Source organism: Mastomys coucha, unplaced genomic scaffold, assembly GCF_008632895.1.
Source record: "Mastomys coucha isolate ucsf_1 unplaced genomic scaffold, UCSF_Mcou_1 pScaffold8, whole genome shotgun sequence".
Lineage (NCBI taxonomy): Eukaryota > Metazoa > Chordata > Mammalia > Rodentia > Muridae > Mastomys > Mastomys coucha.
In genome coordinates, this window is record NW_022196914.1 from 60,766,946 (window position 1) to 60,787,679 (window position 20,734).

Genomic DNA, 20,734 nt, shown 5'->3' on the forward strand with positions numbered 1-20,734 from the left:
CAGGACCTCTGGAAGAGCAGTCAGTGCTCTTAACCACTGAGCCATCTCTCCAGCCCCAACTTTATTGTTTTTTAAAAAGAAAACAAACAGAACCTGTAATCCCCAAACTCGGAAACCTGGGTTAGTAAAGTCCAGCCTAGGCTATATAGCGAGGCTGAGCTACAGTGTGGTACCCTGACTTGAAAAATGAAAAGAAAAAGGCTGGAGGGAGGGAAAAAGAAAGAGAAAGAGCTAGAAGACAGGTGGAGGGGAGAAAAGGGGAGAGATGGCTGTGAGAGGAGTTGGGAGCGCACTAGCCTTTTGCCTAACGCGTGTGGGAGGTCTCTGGCCGCCTCCGGGCCACCGTACTCTTCCGGTCCCAGAAGCCCCATGACGGAAGTCGTCACTGGGCGAGCCCCGCAGCGTCCGTGGTAGCAGGCCATGGCGATGGGCAGCGGCGGCGCGGGCTCCGAGCAGGAAGACACGGTGCTGTTCCGGCGTGGCACCGGCCAGGTGAGGTCGCAGCCGGGCTCTAGCGCTCGGAGCGCTGCCCGAGCCCGAGGCAGTGCGCGCTCGCTCGGGCCACACGGTGCTACCTCATCCGCAGGCGACTCCTGGTGCAGCTTGGGCGCCAGAGAGGTTGTGAGCCACGCTTTGGTCCTGTGTGACTGTGAGAGGATGTGCGGGAACGGGGGTAGGCTGTCTGAAGCAATGAAACCAGTTAGGAGTCATTGAAAAGCTCCAAATTTAGGTCAGGATGAAGATGTTAACAGTGACTTTTGACTAAGTTGTTTGTTTGTTGGTATAGTTTGGTAACCAGAAGGACCAAGGGTCGCAGATAACGGTTGATAATGTTTGAGAGAGAAGGATAACTAAAGTTGCCCTGAGTAGTTGAAAAGTTGCTATTGACTGCAGTGCACTCGAGTGTGTAAGACGGAAGATCTGAGCCAGGGTTGGTGGTGCACGCATAATTACAAGCACAAACACTTGGGAGATGGAGGCAGGAGGGTCAGAGGTTCAAGATCATCCACGGTTACAGTGTATGAATTCCCGGACCAGCCTAAATTACAGTGAGACTGTAAAAGTAAAATAAACACTTTTAAATACGAGGGAAAATCAGAGCCTGTGGACCATGCCAGTGATCAGTCCCAGCTACTGAGGCAGGATTGTGAAGTTGAGGCTAGTCTGGGAAACAACATACTCCAGCTGATTTCTCTGCTTGGAGCTTGGGCTGGGAGAAGAGAGTTCTGGGCAGCTTTTGGCAATGCTGCATTTCCTTCTTTTGGGGACAGCCCAGCAATAGCTATCCTGAATAACGCTTTGCTTTTCGTCCTCAGGGGAGCCCTGGTGTTCAGGTTCTCTCCTTAAACCACAAGTCTCCTGTGCCTATTTGTCATCTTGGTAACTTCTTCAAGCCCAGGGTGGTGGTTCATGTTTATAATCTCATGGGTAATAATATTTATTGCTGTTTCTTGTTGCTGTTTTGTTGTTTATGTTTTGAGACAGATCTCACAGTGTAGCCTTAGCAGACCTGGAACTCTCCTTGTAGGCCAAGCTGGCATCAAACTCAGCCTCCCTGTGCTGGGGTTAAAAAGGTGGACACCACACCTGGTTTTGAAGTTTATTTAGCTCTTTTTCCCCCCCATTTGAATCAGGGTCACATTCCATGGTCTCAATTGGCCTGGAATTCAATAGGTAGACTAGACTGGCCTGGAACTCTTGGCAACCCTACTGTCTCTGATGTTGGAATTGTAGATTATACATATGAGCCATTTTAATTTGTAGTTCATGTTTTTTGTTTTGTTTTGTTTGTTGGTGTGTTTGTTTGTTTCGACAGTTTTATGCTGTAGTCTAGGCTGTCTGGGAACCCGCTGTATATCCCAGGCCAGTCTTGCCTTGGCAATCCTGCATCTACTGAGTACACTGAGACTTTCTTAGGTGATGGGATCTGTTATGTTAGTGAGTGGTGTTATTCTAGAAATGTATCCCTCTATAACATACATTCTGGGTGTCTGGGTTATAGGCATCTGCTGGAGGTTGATCTAGGGACTTTGAACTACTTCCCCCCTACTTTCTATTATGTGTTTTTAAATTAAGTACATCTGTCCATAAATTATTTGTATTCTTTTCCCTCTTCAGAGTGATGATTCTGACATTTGGGATGATACAGCATTGATAAAAGCTTATGATAAAGCTGTGGCTTCCTTTAAGGTATGAAATGTTTAATCATTCTTTTCTTTATTTCCTCACATCATTCATTTTGCAAAGAAGAAAAAAAAAAAAAAAAAAAAAAAACCCTGAGTACATTGAGGCTTTCTTAGGTAGGGGAACCTATTATGTTAGAAAGTGGTGACTTTTAAAAAACATATCCCTCCATGACAGATTTTTTATTACTGTTTTCATAGCATGCTCTAAAGAATGGTGACATTTGTGAAACTTCAGATAAGCCAAAAGGCACAGCTAGAAGAAAACCTGCTAAGAAGAATAAAAACCAAAAGAAGAATGCCACAACTCCCTTGAAACAGGTGATGGATTGATTTAAACAGAGTCCTGCCTGGCCTGAGGGGAGGGCTGATGATGAGGAGAGTGCCCGAGAGCTGTGAGTGAATCAGCATGTACACACACACACACAGACACACAGACACTCTCACACACACTCCCACATGCACAGACACTCCCCCCCACACAAACACTCCCCCCCCACAGATATTCACACACACAGAAACAAGCACACACACACACACACACACACACACACACACAGACACGCACTCATGCACATTTATGCACATGTACATGTCCATGCTGAGTATTAAACCCAGAGCTCCCTGCATTCCAAGTATGTGCTGTGTAGCTGATCTGTAACTGTTCCCCCACCCCCACACAATTTCAACAACTTAAACATTATTAGGGTAAACCAAACTTGTGGTAAGTAGGTCTGTTATTTGAAAGCAGAAGACCTGGGCGGGAGTATAGTGTAGCAACAGAGAACCTGGCTAGTACAGGCCCAACCTGTGTGTCTCCAATCAAGCCACACTGAGCCACAACAAAACCCTATAGACGAGAGGTCTCGGTCAGTCTCTCCCAGTATCTCTCTCTCTCTCTCTGTCTCTCTGTCTCTCTGTCTCTCTGTCAAGGATGCCTCATCCTTCAAGTCATTATTACCAAAGGGAAAGGGTATTTACATTTGGTGAACACTTGCTTTTGTTTGACTAGGAACATTGGATTTGTCATACATGTTTAGTCTTTTTTTTCTTTTTTGTTCTTTTTTTTTTTTTTTTTTTTTTTTTTTTTTTTGGTTTTTCAAGACAGGGTTTCTCTGTATAGCTCTGACTGTCCTAGAACTCACTCTGTAGACCAGGCTGGCCTTAAACTCAGAAGTCCACCAGCCTCTGCCTCCCAAGTGCTGGGATAAAGACGTGCGCCACCACAGCCTGGCTCTTTTGTTCTTAATGACAAGTTTTGGTGGTAGAATACATTATGGCCATTCATCAGATAGGGAAAAGAAGATGCAGGTGACTAAGAACAGAGTTTGTATTAAGTAGATGGGAGGATTGGAATTATACTTGGAGGACTGGGTTCTGGTTTGATCTTTTCAAAAGAACTAATGTATGCAAGTCTGTATTTTTCATTTCTTTTGTAGTGGAAAGTTGGTGACAAGTGTTCTGCTGTTTGGTCAGAAGATGGCTGCATTTACCCAGCTAGCATTACGTCCATTGACTTTAAGAGAGAAACCTGTGTCGTGGTTTATACTGGCTATGGAAACAGAGAGGAGCAAAACTTATCTGATCTACTTTCCCCGACCTGTGAAGTAGCTAATAGTACAGAACAGAACACTCAGGAGGTGAGGTCATGAAAGATGTCCATTCCTGAAACTGGACATTAAGTAAGGAAAAAAAGCATTATAATCAGTTGTCACTTTGACGCACTAAAGTGTTAAATGACATTCTCATTCTCTCTGGTTCTCTTCTCATTCTCTTTCTGCTGGAACACAAGATCAGGGCCATACAAATGCTAGCCAAGTGCTCTGCGTTTGCATAATAAAATGTTTATTTTTCTTTTTAAAGAATGAAAGTCAAGTGTCCACAGACGACAGTGAGCACTCCTCCAGACCTCTCAGAAGTAAAGCACACAGCGCGTCCAAAGCTGCTCCGTGGGCCTCATTCCTCCCTCCACCGCCCCCCATGCCAGGGTCAGGAGTAGGACCAGGAAAGGTAAATGTTGTGTTGAGAAAGGTATATATCTAGGTGATAATGAGTATTTGGGAGCCTAACTCTTCCATTAAGTAATAGATAGCTTTCCTGTGAACTGGTAGCTTCCAGGCCTGTGTCTATAAAGAGGAAATGCACAGTGAAGTAAGAGGCTCCCTGCACTGCAATGGCTGGCTGGCTAGAAACTAGTACATTTTTCTTTTTTACAGACTTTTTTTTTTTTAAAGATTTATTTATTTATTTATTTATTGTATGTAAGTACACTGTAGCTGTCTTCACACACTTCAGAAGAAGGCATCAGATCTCATTACGGATGGTTATAAGCCACCATGTGGTTGCTGGGATTTGAACTCAGGGCCTTCGGAATAGCAGTTGGTGCTCTTAACCGCTAAGCCATCTCACCAGCCCCCCAGACTTTTATTGCATTTGTAGTGTGTGTGCGTGAGGTCCACACAGTGGATGGAAAGAGCCTGTTCTTGTAAGCTGACTTCCACAGATCCTGGTGCCTTCACCTATAAATGATGTGGGATTATAGGCACGTGCCAGACACCACACCTTGTTTATCCCAGAGTACAGTACAGTGTTAAAGTGTGAACACTTTGCATGGCTCTTTTGGTTGTAAGTAATAGAAGTCAACTTAAAAAGAATTGTATTATAGGCTAGAAGAACCTTAACTAGCTTGTTTTGTTTTGTTGTTTGTTTTGTACTAATGAGCAGTATTTTTCCTCAGAGAGTATGGTGTTGAGATAATTCATGTGTGTGTGCGTGCGTGCATGCCTATGTGTGTGTGCATGCGCGCTGTATGTGGGTACTAGTACATGTGGTAGCCAGAACTCTACACTGAGCATATTCCTCAGTCACTCTCTACCTTATTTTCTGGGGCAGAGAATGTGAGTGAAGTTGGAGCTTGCTGATTTAGCTAGACTGGCGGGCCAGAGCCCCATCTACTCAGTGCTAGGGTTATGAATGTGTTCTGCCTTGCTTTGTTGCCATGTGGGTGCTGGGGACCCAAGCTCAGGTTTATCTTTTCACCTCTAGATAGTAATTTCTAAGAATTAAGTATAAGGCCTCTTCAGCTTTTCTTTGAGAAGTGAGCAGAGTGGCTTGCTTGTCCTCTCAGCACTGGAGACACCGTGAGGAGAGGATTACTGAGTTTGGAACCAGCCTGGGCTCCATAGAGATGGTTTAAAAAAACCAGCTGAAGAGATGGCTCAGTGGGTAAGAGCACTGACTGCTTTACTGAAGGTCCTGAGTTCAAATCCCAGCAACTACATGGTGGCTCACAACCATCTGTAATGAAATCTGACGCTCTCTTCTGGTGTGTCTGAGGACTGCTTACAGTGTACTTACATAATAAATAAATAAAAAAACCAAAAAACAAAACTAAAATGTAAACTGAAAACAAGAGATGCAAGGTGGTGTTGTGGTAAAGGTGTCTGCTGCCAGCCTGCCAGCTTGAGCCAGTTCCCTGGAGTCTCTTGGTGGAGGAGAGAAACAAGTCCCAAAGGTTGTCTCTGGGTTCCACATGAGCACCACAGCACATGCTGCACACATGCAGGTACACACAACTAAGTAATGTTTTAGAAAATTTCAACAACCAAAGATTTTCTGTGATAATTTTCTAATTAAAAGTTACATTCATTGTATTAAGAGTTTCTTGAATCTGCAGTGATCAAATCCTGTAAAATATATCTTGTCTTTTTGGTAGTTTTTACAATGTACTTTAGCATATATAAGTAACAGGACCTCTAAAACTTTCTTTTCTCATTTTACATTTATTTATTTGGGGTAGGTACTGTATACATAGTGGAAGTAAAAGGAAAACTTATGGGAGTGGTTTCTCTTCCTCAGTGTGGGTCCTGGGAATTGAACTCAGGCCGTCAGACTTGCTCACAAGTACCTTTTATCTGCTGAGTCTTCTTGGGGACTCAGTAACAGGAAATCTACAAAAATATGTGATAGTGGGGGAAGACTATAATCCTGTGATTAGATTATCTTGGTAAATACATTATCCCTGGTTGACTAGGTAATTACAGATCTTTACTGTGATTCTAAATGTTTATATAGAAAAGAAATGAAAAAAAAAAACCTAGCTAGAGGTTACCATTTGAGCTAAGATTTGCTTTATTTTTAACAATGTATATGTGTACCTGTCTGTGTGGGGGTTTGTGCTCGTGATATAGATGCTTTTAACTACTGACCCATCTCTCCAGTTCTTATTTCTCTTATATTGGTTTTGAATATTCTTCCTTTCAGTGATGGAAGGAATTTTCCTTTAAAATACTAACTTCCTTTGAAATACTCTTTATAGCCAGGTCTGAGATTCAATGGCCCACCACCGCCACCACCTCCCCCTCCGCCCTTCTTGCCGTGTTGGATGCCTCCATTCCCTTCAGGACCACCAGTAAGTACAAAAGACTTTAGATTACACTTTTTGTATACAGTTAGTAATTTTTTTAGAATATAGGAAATTGGAGTGTGTTACCTTCGGCCACCCCTGAGGTTGGATTCTGACGAGTAAAAATGTAAGCCTCGGGTTTTGTTTTGAAGGCCCTCTATTCCCCAGACGATGCTCATCGCCACACTGTTTTGTATGTTTCTCACCTCAGTGGTTAGTGTCCAATTTCCTGCTGCTGGTCTGTGAGAAAGGACTGTCCTCAGCATACGGAGGCGAAAGATACTGTGTCCCTTGCAGTTCTTGAACACGAGTCTCTGAGCCTGTACTTACTCATGGCGGTGCTTCTCTTCTGTCATTGTTTTGTTTTTTGTCCTTTCTTTGTTTTTTTCGAGACAGGGTTTCTCTGTAGCCCTGGCTGTCCTGGAACTCACTCTGGAGACCAGGCTGGCCTCGAACTCAGAAATTCGCCTGCCTCTGCCTCCCAAGTGCTGGGATTAAAGGGGTGCACCACCAAGGTTAGGACAGAGGTTAGGTTTTTGGGTTGTTTGGTTTTCAAGACTGGGTTTCTCTGTTGAACAGCCCTGTCTGTCCTAGAACAGGCTGGGCTTGAACTCACAGAGATCTTCCTGCCTCTGCCTCCCTAATTCTGGAATTAAAGGCTTGTGCTGGCAATACTTGGCCCTAAAAGAATTTTTATGGCAGTTTTATTTTAGATATTAACAGTAGTTAGAAGGATATTTTGGGGCAGAATGTATTTGAGTGGGAGACAGGCAGATGTTCTACCCCAAGTCTTTTCTTACAGTGGCCTTAAAATTGCTGTGTGTGTGTGTGTGTGTTTTGTGGAAACACTTGAGTCTCTGAGTCTCTGTTTTGTGTATTATGCATAGCTTCATAATGGAACAAATAGTCTAATCATACTATTAAATGTCAACTGGTTTAACTCTTTGTTAAATTTCTTGGTCTTTTCTTATTATGGATGGCTTTCTTCTAGTTCTAGATTTTCAAAAAATTAAGTAGAAGTATCTCATTGAGTATAGGAAAAGGTTCAATTAGTATCCATTATTCTCTGTGTAAAATGAATCCCTGGATTTCAGTATTTTCCTAACTGGATTCTTTTCCATTTGCAGATAATTCCTCCACCCCCTCCCATCTCTCCCGATTGTCTGGATGACACTGATGCCCTGGGCAGTATGCTAATCTCTTGGTACATGAGTGGCTACCACACTGGCTACTATATGGTAAGGACTCCCTGGGAATTCCTTACATGCTCTTTGCAGTTATATGACGTTTAGTGGTAAGTCTTGCACGCAGGGCCAGCTTCTGCATGATTAAAATGTGATTCTGTGGAGCTTAAAAACTTAGTCAGTTTTAAGACTACCTTAACATTTAAAATTGGACAGTTCCTCTTTCATCATCCCTCTGGAGTGTGATTGCAATTCATTTCAAATGTCTGGTTTTGTTATCTTGTTTGGTTTTTTTTCAAGACACTGTTTCTCTGTATATAGTGCTGGTTGTCCTGGAACTCACTCTGTAGACCAGGGTGGCCTCAAACTCAGAAATCCACCTGTCTATGCATCCCAAGTGCTGGGATTAAGGGGTGCACCAACTCCCAGCTCATTTCAAACTTCTTTAATGGCAGTAATTCTAGCACTCAAAAAGCTAAAACAGGTAGATTACCAGTTGCAGGCTAGCATGGATGGATACACAGTGAGACACTATCCCAGGAGCAAGACAGTAACAGTGGGAAGGAAGACTTCATGCTGTTAGGTTAGTCTAATTGTACTTTAAAATGTAAGCGATGACTAAATTAGTTCTTCATCTGTTTTTCTGCTTTGGGGATGATTTTTGTTTTTCCATTTTGAGATTGGATCTTACTGTATTCTTCAAGCTGACCTTGAACTCTGTAATCCCCTTACCCTAGCTTCTCAAGAAGTAGGGACCGCATGTGTGCATCATCATTCCTGGACATGTTTGCACTGCTGTGGATAGAGTCCTCCAGATATCCTGAGTATTGGAGATCACAACCTGGGGCTTGCACATGTGGGGCAAGCCCTACCACTGAGCTGTATGTCAGCCTGGCCAATTGTTGAAGTTCAATGTTTTGTTCATAAGTTTAATTTACATTCTGTGTATAGTTATAGCTCTGTTACCTTCCATTGTGTAGATATGTAAGTGATCTGTTTATCCATTCTACTATTAATGACTATGTTGTCGGTTGGGGCCAGTAGAAATGTTTCTGTGGCTGGAGAGATGGCATAGCAGTTAAGAGCACTGGCTGCTGTTCTAGAGGACCCAAGTTTCATTCCCAGTCCCCACAGGGCTGTTCCTAACAGCACTTACTCTGGCCAGTACTTTTTACTCTAGTCCTAATAAGTACTTGTTAGGTAGCCATGTTCCTCAAAGTATTCACACCAACTCAGAGCTAGCCAGAGAAGTGCTTTCCATTAGGAGTATTGTCCGTATGTGTGCATTGATTACATTTTATTAGATTAGTTTGCTTAACTTAAAATATCAACATATGACCTTAAGAAGTATGGGAAGTGTGCTTTCCTGGAGTATGAAGTTCTGGGGATTTTACCTTCGAAAGAGTAGACAAGCTTGTAAGTCAGGCTTTACTGTAGTTCAAGACTTCTGAAGATCCCACTGACTTATATTAGCAGTTCATAGCCCTTACAGAGTGTGGCCCAAGCCATAGTGTCTGCCTGCCCTGTCAGGGTGGTGGCGGCTCAGCTTGGTGGTCACTGCTTGCCTCTGCTCTTGTAGAAATCAGCAAAACAAGAACAAGTAAGGGTGGTGTTGTTATTGCAAGAACTAGCTTTGGTCTTCATTGGTACCAAGTCACTTTTCAGTACATCTCATGGCTGTTGAGATGTAAATGTAGATGCACTATGAAGCCTAGGTGCCCTGCCAATTGCAGCAGTCCTCTTGCATTAGCTTTCTAGTTGCTGGGGTTACAAGTGTATGCCACTGTGCCTGCTTTGGATTAATCACTGTTAAAGTATATTGGAATGCTATAAACTACTTTTTAAAATATATAAACTTATTTTCTGATGACATTAAGTATAATTAGTATGTCTCATGAAACAAACTATTTGATTGTTCTGGTAGTGTTGGAGATCAAGCCCGGAGCCTTGCACATGTTAGGCAAAGCCTCTAGCACTAAACTGTTCCCATTCTTATGGTTTTTTTGTGTCAGGGTCTTAACTGTTGTAGCTCAGCCTTTTGCCAGCCAGGCTGGCCTTAAAGTCAAGGTCCTCTTGCTTTAGTTTCCTAAGCACTGGGATTATTAGGTATATATCACTAAGTTGGGCTTAAGGGTTTTTTGTTTTGTTGTATTCTGTTTTGTTTTTTACAAGAGAGAGCAGGCTAGCCTTGAACTCACAGTGATCCTCTTGCCCTGATCTTCTAAGTCCTAGAATTACAGACATCTGCCACCTCTCCCATCATGAGGCAGAGTCTGCTGTGGCCCAGGTAGTTTTAGACTTAGGGTGTATCTGAAGATGACTTTGAACTCCGGGTCCACCTTCCTCCTTGTCTCAGGGCTGGATTGCAGCATGCATCACCAGGCTTGCACCACACTGGGCTTGAAGTGTTAACTCACACATTTATTTAGTGTGTACTCTGTTTTAACTTTTTATTTGCTTTCTTTACAGGGTTTCAGACAAAACAAAAAGGAAGGAAAGTGCTCACATACAAATTAAGAAGTAAGTCTGTTATTTTAAAAGCCAACTTTACCTTTGTATAACTCTTATAGTTTGTTGAAAAAGAGTATTTTGAACATTTGAAATTTGGTGTTTGTGTAAAACTATACTAAAGACATTTTATTTTTTAAGGCTTACACGTGTGTTCGCGCGCGCGCGCGCGCGCGCGCGCGTGTGTGTGTGTGTGTGTGTGTGTGTGTGTGTGTGTGTCTGTTGAGGGGTGGGGATGCATGGCCAACAGAAGAGGACACTGGATCCCCTGAGCTTGAGTTTCATGTGGTTGTCAGCTTGACGTGGTACTGGGAACTGAACTTGGAGTCTAGAAGAACAGCAAGTGCTCTTTAACCACTGAGCTCGCTCTCTAGCCCCACTAAAGACTGCCAAAAATAAGAATTATCCTCACATAATCAAATTCTCATGGTGTCAAAATGGCATCCCAAATACTGCGTGGTTTGTTTTGGTTATGTTGGCAAAACAATGATTCTTAGGCTGGCCTCAGTCTCTGTAGCACAAGGATTATAGACATGTAGCATCCAAATCTGGCCTAGGGTGTGAAGATAATTGCAGTGTCACTGGCAGTCAGGCTTGGGTTTTTGTGTGGGGTGTGATAGTAGGGATTGAACCTAGAGTCTCACCTATAATAAGGAAACATTCTGCCACTGAGCCATATTACCATATCCACACATAGGTTTTACGTTAAAACTTTTGTGTGTATGGAGGTTTTACCTACATGTATGTTCATGTGCCATGTACATACCTGTGCTCTTGAGGCTAGGACACTGGATTCCGTGAAACTGGAGTTATATATAGATGGGTATAAGCTGCCCAAATCTTCTAACAAGAGCAATAAATGTTATTAACCACTGAGTGCTCTCTCCAGAGCCATCCTCTCTCTTGATAAATGATGCAGTTTGCAATATACTGCATTATTGTCTTAGTTACTAGTCTATTGCTGTGAAGAGACACCATGACCAAGACAACTCTCATAAAAGAAAGCTTGCTTACAATTTCCAAGGGTTAGTCCACAGTCATCATGGCAGGAAGCAGACAGGCACAGCTCTGGAATGGTAGCTGTTTATGTGGCGTTTTTATTGTAACTTTCTGAAGGCCCTAATATTTTGAGTTCATTTTTAACTCTAGAAACATGGAACATTTTAATCCAGGTGACTAATTTCTAGTTCTACTACCCTGAAAAAGCTGGTTATACTGTTGCAGTCACTTTAGTGAACTAAACTTTAGTGAAAAGTTTAACACATGATTTGATAATTTGTAATATGTTAAGTTCTAATAGGACAGTCAAATATAGTAGTTCTTAATTTTTTAAATTAATGTTCATGTTAATATATTTTTATTTTTTGCATCTATATAAAAATATGAGTTGGAAACTAATAAGATGCTTCAGAGGCCAAAGGCCTGGTGACCTGAGTTCACTCCCCAGGGTTGAAGGAGAGAACCAGTTCTTATTAGTTGTCTCTCACACATGCACACACACACACATATATGCATGCACAATTTTCATGTATTTATTGTCATTTTATAACTGCCAAGAGTTTTTTCTTTCAAATTCAGGTCAGCTCTCTCCCAAGGAGATGGTACGTTGGTGTCCCTGGTCGATAAGAACAGAAGTCTCCTCATCATCTTTGTGCCTCCTCGTCATCTTTGTGGACTCTTGGTTAAGTGGTGTCATCATCAGTGTCTCCCTGTTCTGGGAGTCCATCATAAGTCAGCAGCAGAGCGTGCTTGGAGCATAAGCAGTTGGAGGAACCGATCAGTGGAAATGTGAGTGCACAGAAGTCAGTCTGCCCAATTGTGGCTGAGCACAAACATACAATTGTAATTTTCTTAGTATGTCAAGATTTTTATTAATGCCTTTAAAATTAAATAAAAGCCCTTTTTTGAAATCTTGACTTTATAGATTTTCTTTTGGGATATATACAGTGAAGTTGAGTTTGTTTAAACATACAGAAAGAAAACTACTCAGACTTATTACTTTGGTAAAAAGGCAATTTTTGAAGGTAGAACAAATTGGTACTCCAAGGTTGGGCAACAAAGCTAGCCCATGTCACCAGGGCTATACTGGCCAGTTAGGAACCAAGACGTGTTGTGCTTTTGTTTTGTATGTTTGTGTGCCTTGCTGCCTGCATGTGTGCGTGAGTGCATGTGTGCGTGTGTGCCTTTTCCACGACTTATATGTGGAGGTCAGAGAACAACTTGTGAAGTCATTTCTCTTTTTCTACGTAGGTTTTAGGGATTGAATTCAGGCCATCTGGTGGCAGGTGCCTTTACCTGTTGAGCCATCTTGCCAGCCCTGTTCTTTCTTTATTGAAACGGTTTTGTTTTCAGTCTGGTTTACTTGTAGTTAGTTCATAGTCCTCTTGACTCAGCCTCCCAAACGCTGGCCTCACCACAGCAGCAAACCAACTACTACTGCACTGTGTTCTGTCTGTTAGAATCCGTGTTCTCCTTGCACCTTCTCTTGTTTGTCTTCCTAGTCTCCCTCTCTCCACCTGATGTCCCTTACCTCATCATGAGTACTGCCTAACCCAATTGCCCATGCCATTCTCCCCCATGACCTTGGCCATGTACCATGTAGATTCTTATGGTAAGGACTGATGTCTTAAGCACCCAGGCTTCTCCTGGTTTATTTACCTTTGAAAGAAGTAAATGTGATCAGCATCGTTACACTGGAGATGGAAGCCATTGATAGACCACTTGGCCGACATGTGCAAGGTACTGGGGTTTAAGCTCCACTATTATTAAAAACAGAATATGGTGAATGCTATGCTTTCCTAAGTTTTAGCTAGGTAAACTAAATTAACTAAGCTCCTCGTGTGCCTATCATATTAGCCATCAAGTAAGTATTATTAAATTAATGAATAATTACCTGGTAAGTAACTTTGCAAATGTGTTCTGACTTGAGCTTTTAGAAGAAATATTGGCTATTATAGCTTCAACATAGTTAATTTGCATGTTAAATTTAATTATTAACATACTCAATTTACCTCCTTCTAGCCAGACATTAGATTTTTTGTTTGTTTGTTTGTTTGTTTTGTTTTCTAGACAGGGTTTCTCTGTATAGCCCTGACTGTCCTGGAACTTACTCTGTTGACCAGGCTGGCCTCAAACTCAGAAATCCGCTTGCCTCTGCCTCCCAAGTGCTGGGACTAAAGGCGTGTGCCACCACTACTCAGCCAACATTAGATATTAACACTAATTTTAATTCTTTTTAGCATCCAATGCATTTATCTGGACTGAGGTCATTCATTCCAGCAAATTCTCAACATTATTCCAATGCTAGGAATTGCTCTCAGCAAAACTAGAAGGATGCATTGTATGTTGGCATATAATATAATTCCAGCTACTTTGAAAGCTGAGGTAGTAGGATTCATCCTTCCAGGCCAGCCTCACCGATATAAGGAGACCACATCTAATACAGTAATAGCAAAGAAACAGAGGCAGTGGAAATGGCTTCATGGGTGAAAGCATGGGGAAAGGACAGAGGAGGGGTACAGCTGGAGGATCACTGCAGGTTGCTGGCCATCAGCCTAGCCCAAACCCATAGGTTCCAGGTTCTCAAGGGAATAATGCAGGCAGTGACAAAGACCGATGAAGACCTTTGACCTTTCTGCATATGGAAATGACAAATGCATAATCAAGTGTACACATGTACTCTATCATTTCTTACAAAATGGAAGACAGCCTATGGGGTGTGGTTAGAAAGATTTAGTTTGCCTCCCAGTTCTGGATGTTATGTTCAGGGCTGATGCTTTTATCTGGTGTGCTTAGCTTGAATTAGGCATAATATTGCAAGAGACAACAAAAGCATGATTTCTGCATATCTTGTATGTGTTCACACTTGGCCTCTCAGGAAGCCACCAGGATTCAGTAGGAGTTTCATCTTGATGACTTTATTCTAAATACCTTCTAAAGGCCCCAGCTGCAAACACAGTAGATTAAGTTCCCACTCCTAGTAGCTCACAGTGGGGCTTGCATTTTAACACATACAATATTTGGGAAATACTCAAACCATCGAATGAGAGAACATAGTTAAAAGAAAAGGCACTTGTATAAGAATGTGTGCCTGGCAGGAGTGGTGCACACCTTCAGTTCCAGCACTGAGGAGGCAGGGGCTGGTGGACCTCCAAGTTGGAGGCCAGCCTGGTCTTCAGAGCGAGTTCCAGGACAGCAGGGGCTACACAGAGAAACCTAGACTTGAAAAAAAATAAGAATATGTATGAAATAACCAAGGACCAACAAGGAGGCCAGAGTAATAGGAAGGAGAGAGAGGAGATGGGAATAAGCAGGAGCAAGAGTCAGGCCATATGTAGATAATGGTGAGGTCAACAGCATTGGCCTTGAGTGGGAGGCACAGGAAGAGAGCATGATCTGACCTCCAGGAGGATCCTCTGGCTGCATGGTGAAAATACACCACTGATTTCACAGAAGTGGACCAACCATGTGGAACTCACTGTGTTTTGCAAGTGGAATTGCCAGGATTTGTCAGTAGATTATATGTGCTATAAGAGAAGAGCTAAGGATAACTACAAGGGTTTCACTAAGCACCTGGAAGAATAAAGCAGGAGTTTCGGGAGGTGAAAGCCTGCAATGAGTATTTCTGTGAAGGACAAGGTTAAAGTTAGCTTTGGATATGTGGAATGTCAATGTCCATTGGAGTTCTATAAACAGAGTGCAGGGCTAGATCTGGAGATGGAGGAGGTATTGGACATGGAGCTTAAAGCCATTCAGCAGGATGAAGGAGAGATGAAGCCAGGAGAACTCAGATCCCCCAGGGGTTAGAGAAACAGCAGAGGGCTGAGCTGGAGCTCTCTGAGGAAAGCAGGAGTCATTGATATTCTAAGGGCTGCTGGAACAGGGGCATCCTGGAGGCCAGGGATGAGCCCCATCTGTAGTTCAGCCGCTGCTAACAGGACAAACATGACAAAGACTGCAGCGCAGTCATTGAATGTACCAATGTGGAGGTCAGAGGTCACTGATGACGCAGTGATCCCAAAACAGCTATTTTGGTGGAATGGAGGTGGCAAACCTTGGGGGAAGCAAATGTGTGTAAGCACGGAAGACACTCACCAGCACTGGTAAAGAACTCTTCCAATGGAAGTTGTTTTTTCAGACTTGTTATATTTGGAGCTTAATAAAACCATGTTTGATATCTATTTGTGTGAGTTTACAATTATTTTTTGTTAGCTGTTTCAGTTGTGCTCAATGTGGACTATGATGAAAAATTGATTTCTTGGGTTTTGTTTTGTTTTTTCACTTAAAAATAAAGCAGATGTAAGAAGGTGCAAACTGTTCAGAACAGCAGCCCATTTGACAGATTCAGGGAGTTGGAAATATGGAGGATGTGATCAGAGACAGACACAGCTTTGTTTTTTCCTTTTAAGTGCTGAGGAATAAACAAGAACCATTGAATTATTATTTTTATTTTTTCTTCTTCTTTTTTTTTTTTTCTTTTTTTGAGACAGGGTTTCTCTGTGTAGCCCTGGCTGTCCTGGAACTCACTCTGTAGACCAGGCTGGCCTTGAACTCAGAAATCCACCTGCCTCTGCCTCCCAACTGCTGGGATTAAAGGCATGCGCCACCACTACCTGGCTCTTATTTTTATTTTTAAAAGATTTTAAACGTTTTCTTTTATGGGTATGGGTGTTTTGTACGAATATGTGTGTGTACCATGTATCTGTCTGGTATTCAGTGAGGCCAGAAAAGGACATTGGATCCTGGAACCAGAGTTAGAGCTGGTTATAAGATGCCATGCTTGTACTGGAAATTGTGCCTGGGTCCTCTGCAAGAATCACTACTGCTTTTAACCACTGAGCCATCTTTGCAGCCTCTGTTTCTTTTTCATTTGTAGTGCTAGTGACCAAACCCAGGACCTCACACATGCTGGACCAACGAGCAGCCTCCCCAACTCTTCCTCCACTTTATTTTGAGACAGTGTCTCTCGATTGACCAGGCTGGCCTCAACTTGTATTTCTCCTGCCTCAGCCTCCAGAGAAGCTGGGGTTTAAACACATGTACTACTGCACACAGCTTACCTAGGTTTTTTTTTTTTTTTCCAATGGTGCTACTAAATGAGTTGTCAGTTGCCAAGTTATTGTCTCCTGTTTCTAAATTGAGTATTCATGATGTAACAGGCTTCCTGTTCTGAACACCTCTCCCCCATCATCCCTCCATGCACAGCATTGGGGGTAGAGGATGCTGCCAAGACACTGAGGGAGCCAGGGGCTTCTGCTGGTTCTGGAGAGGTAGGGAGGTCCTTGCAACACCAGCTTTATCCACAGCACCTTGGGTCACACACAGTGGCTGGCAGCACATAGCATTCTGAGGTCTCTTGCAGCCAAATACAGCTCAGCAGCTCCCAGCAACTCCATGGCCCTAGCAAGCTTTGGTGTCATGGTTTTGTCCTGCCAGGCATTGCTCTAAACACCAGGATTTCTCAGCCGAAGATGAAGAGCCTGAGTGTGGTGAGAGTTCCTCTTATTCCTTACAAGCCAGTCTCTGTAGTCCAGTTCTCAGCTAATGACCGCATTACACTTTCCTCAAACTTCCCTGTTGAAAATATTCTCATGATTTCTGTCCTTTCAATGGACTCTGATTACTTAAAGTCTTTCTGAGTACAAAAGTATTAATATATTAGATGAGCAAGATCTAATCCTTCACAGGGAGGTTGGGTTACAGTTTTGATGACAAGTTACTTGAACTTGTTCAGTTATAAAATTTTATATATGAATGGATATTTTGTCTGTATATATGCATATGCGGAGGCAGAGCAGCCGGTGCTCCTCACTGCTCAGCCCTTCCTCCAGCCCGTATATGATATATATATATATATTTTTTTTTTTTTTTTGATATATTCTTATGTAGTGTTCGGACAGTGCTGGAGAACACTCTGTAGCACGCACTTCTGAACTATAGCTCAAGCTTAAATTTTTACTTTAAATATTAAAATGACCGACAATTATAAAACAAAAACGAATACAAAGGGGAGAAAATAAAAATCAAGAATGCCACTTGCCTTAGTACATAGATGGCCAATGCTAATTTTTTATTTTTAACCTTAGAAATCTTGCTGAAGCTTTATTTTATAATTGAGAAATAAAAAGCATATATATTTAAGATGTATAGGTGTTTTTATATACATTATATGTTGGAACATGGTCCAAGAAGGGAGTCATGTGAGGAGAATTCTGAGTGCTTGTGAGAACAGTAAGAAAACAACTCTTGTCTGGTGACCCTAGGTTCTTCAAAACATAGAATTGTTCTTGGAATGTGTTTTCCTGCCCCTCCCAGGTGTAGTGCTAGGAGTAAGTTTACTCCAGATTACTCATTATTGCTTGTACTGTTATTCAATTAAGTGTTTATCCTTTATATGCCTCTGTTGGAGTGGTTCTCAACCTTCCTGTGACCCTTTAATACTGTCTTAGAGTTTTACTGCTGTGATCAGGAACCATGACCAAGGCGACTCTTATAAAGGCAACATTTGATTGGGGCTGACTTACAGGTTCAAGGGTTCAGTCCATTGTCAAGGTGGGAGCATTCCAGTGTGCAGGCAGGAGCTGAGAGTTCTACATCCTGTTCTGAAGGCAGCTAGGAGAAGACTGACTTCCAGGAAGCTAGGAAGAATGTCTCAAAGCCCACCCCTACAGCAACATACTTCCTCCAACAAGGCCATACCTTCTTTTTTTTGTTTTTGATTTTTTTTTTTTTTTTTTTTTTTTGAGACAGGGTTTCTCTGTGTCACCTTGACTGTCCTGGAACTCACTCTGTAGACCAGGCTGGCCTCGAACTCAGAAATCCACCTGCCTCTGTCTCCCAAGTGCTGGGATTAAAGGCGTGCGCCACCACCACCCGGCAAGGCTTTCTAATAGTGCCCACCATACTCAAACTGTAGGGCCAGGGAAATGTTAGTGATCCCTCAAACAGACAGGAGCTGAGTTGATGCAACTTACAGCTGGGTCTTTATTCTATTCGAGCTACATTGGGCCCCTCAGAGTACACACAGGACGGTTTTGGAATGAGAAAGCCCAAATATCTTATTGGGCAAGGCTTTATAGAAAGCAGCAAGTTGGTGGTGGTAGGGGGTGAGTGTGCAAGCATCTAATTGGGAAGTTACTATGGCCTATAACGTATTGGCTGGTGCTGGGAGTTATATCATTAACTTCATTTCTTCTTCCCTCTGCATTAGTGGTCGTTAGGCAGTGGGTGGACTTGTAACCTGGGGGTGCAGGTCTGTTGGGATAATAACCTGGAGATGCAGATCTTATTGGGAGGGGGTGTTAGCCTAGAGACTGGAGCTAGGTTCAGGTTATATTGGGGGTAACTTGGAAACAAATACTAGTTAGTTTACTTGAGTTCAAACTTAGGTCAGGTTCTCTAAAATGGAGTCTGAACTTAAAAGATTTGGCCTCTCAAAACCACCACAAATACAGTTCCTTGTGTTGTAGTGGCCTCCCCAACCATAAATTTATTTTTGTTGCTACTTCATAACTATAATTTTACTATTGTTATGACTCATAAGTATGTTTTCTGATGGTCTTAAGTGACCCCTGTGAAAGGGTCATCTGACCCTCACAGGGGTCAAGACCTACAGGTTGAGAAGCACTGTTCTAGAAAAACATGTTTTGTCACATGCAGCTTGTCTTCATGATTGTGTATAGCCTGAACTCATGAGAACTTTTCTCACTTAGTTTTTCTTAACCCTCAGAGTATAAACTGTCTGATGCTCTGAATAAAATTGACTATTGCATGAGACTTTATTCTACCTCATTTATTGGCTCAATTCTCCCAGGTCCCACTGCCTCTAGAGAAGTGACAGTTATGAAATGACAAATATTTATCACAATCAAGTTAATATACCCACAAATCCTTACAAGATTAAATCACATGCCCTGAACAAAATGGGTTTCCAACAAAATTATAAAGCTGTTCTAATAGAAACTCCCCAAAGCCTCTGGAACAAAAGCAGGTTTCTCTAAGCTCATTTTTTCAAACAGATGAGAGATAGTGTAAACAAGCAAGAGCACACAAGACTGGTGAATATACAAAAGCCATGCAAAAACTAAAGAGCATCTCCTGGAGAGAGTTAGCTGAATCCATGATAAAGTCAACTCCTGCTCATGTATAGAACTGATTCAGTCCTTAAACTAGCCATTTCTTACTTATATGAATTATTCCTTCCACAATGTAGTTTTTACCTAGATCAATGGTCCTTTCCCCAGCCCCTTTCTGTTGACCTTGATAATGGAGAGTTCTCTGTATGAACTTGACTAAAGCTCTAATCCTTATACAAGGACTGCCAAGGCACAGCTTCTCATAGCTCAATGTAGACATGTAGGCTCTCAAACAATTACCAGCCCGATAAGCTGAAGAATGTTTTTATGTATGCTGTAGTAAACCGTTTGGTTTTGATTTGGGTCTAGAGTAAAGTCTTGTTACATAACCCAGGCTGGACTCAAACTTTTTTTTTTTTTTAATATTTATTCAATGTATATGAATATACTGCAGCTGTCTTCAGACAAACCAGAAGAGGGCATCAGATTCCATTACAGACGGTTGTGAGCCACCTATTCTTAACTGCTAAGCCATTTCTCCAGCCCTGAACTCAAACTCTTGATCCTCCTGCTCAGTCTCCTAAGTACTATGATTACACACCATGCCTGTCTAGAGTGAAATGTGTTAGAAAATCAGGTTTCTAGACCTGCCAGTAATCTTCCACTTCATTCTTCACTTCTGAATGACAGGAGAGAATGGCACTACCCACCTCCAGTGAACAGTCAAGCATTTGGACTGAGGGTGTTTTCCCTTCACATCATGAATCACTTTTATGTCCTCTTCATCCAGCAGCCAACTGAGCATCTGAAGCCTGGTGAGGCTGGGCAGTCGGGACACACACTGACCCAGAGCCTTGACAGTGGTGGCTTGGACTTGAATGTGTTCTGGGATATGCCTGGAAATGTCCAGGTTTTGAAGGTTTGGCAGGTTGTCCAGGACTTGAAAGAAATTTCTGTATCCTTCCTCAGTAATCTTGTGATTCAGTGTAAGGTCTAAGTTCTCGAGTTTTTGGAAGCCTCCACTGGTTGCTCCCTTGGCTAGAAAGAAAGCAACCAAAATATTATGAAGACAAAATGCTACAGCATTTTCCAAGGTTATTTGTAACTAATCTCACACCCACCACCAGTGAAAGTATGGACTGCTCTGCAGATTTTCCCCCACAAGAGCAGGTCCCACTATGTAACTCTGGATGGCCTACAACTCACTTAGATAGCTGAGGATGGTCTAGAACTCACATCTGCCTACCTCTGCCTTTTAACAGTTGAGATTAAAGGTGATGTGCCACAATGCTTAGCTTTAAACATGTTTTAAAGAGTGTTCTTTGAAAACTCTAAATGTACCACAATTTCTGTATCCACTCCTCTGTTGAGGGACATCTG

The 20,734-nt window shown here is 42.3% G+C and overlaps 2 protein-coding genes across 2 annotated transcripts in view; one reads left to right on the plus strand and one right to left on the minus strand.

Annotated features, from left to right (window-relative positions):
* Nucleotides 1-380: 380 nt before the first annotated feature.
* LOC116083580 (survival motor neuron protein) lies at nt 381-12,190 on the plus strand. Its single transcript, XM_031360365.1, has 9 exons — nt 381-492; nt 2,119-2,190; nt 2,385-2,504; nt 3,623-3,823; nt 4,047-4,193; nt 6,502-6,594; nt 7,716-7,826; nt 10,242-10,292; nt 11,859-12,190. Exons 1-8 carry the CDS (start codon nt 421-423, stop codon nt 10,287-10,289), a joined length of 864 nt encoding a protein of 287 aa, XP_031216225.1. The 5' UTR covers nt 381-420; the 3' UTR covers nt 10,290-10,292; nt 11,859-12,190.
* Nucleotides 12,191-19,872: 7,682 nt separating this feature from the next.
* Nucleotides 19,873-20,734, minus strand: part of Naip (NLR family apoptosis inhibitory protein) — a 56,842-nt gene continuing 55,980 nt past the window's right edge. Inside the window, exon 14 of the mRNA XM_031360326.1 lies at nt 19,873-20,392. Within this exon, the coding sequence (XP_031216186.1) occupies nt 20,028-20,392 (365 nt within the window). The 3' untranslated portion in view covers nt 19,873-20,027. The remainder of the gene's footprint in view (nt 20,393-20,734) is intronic.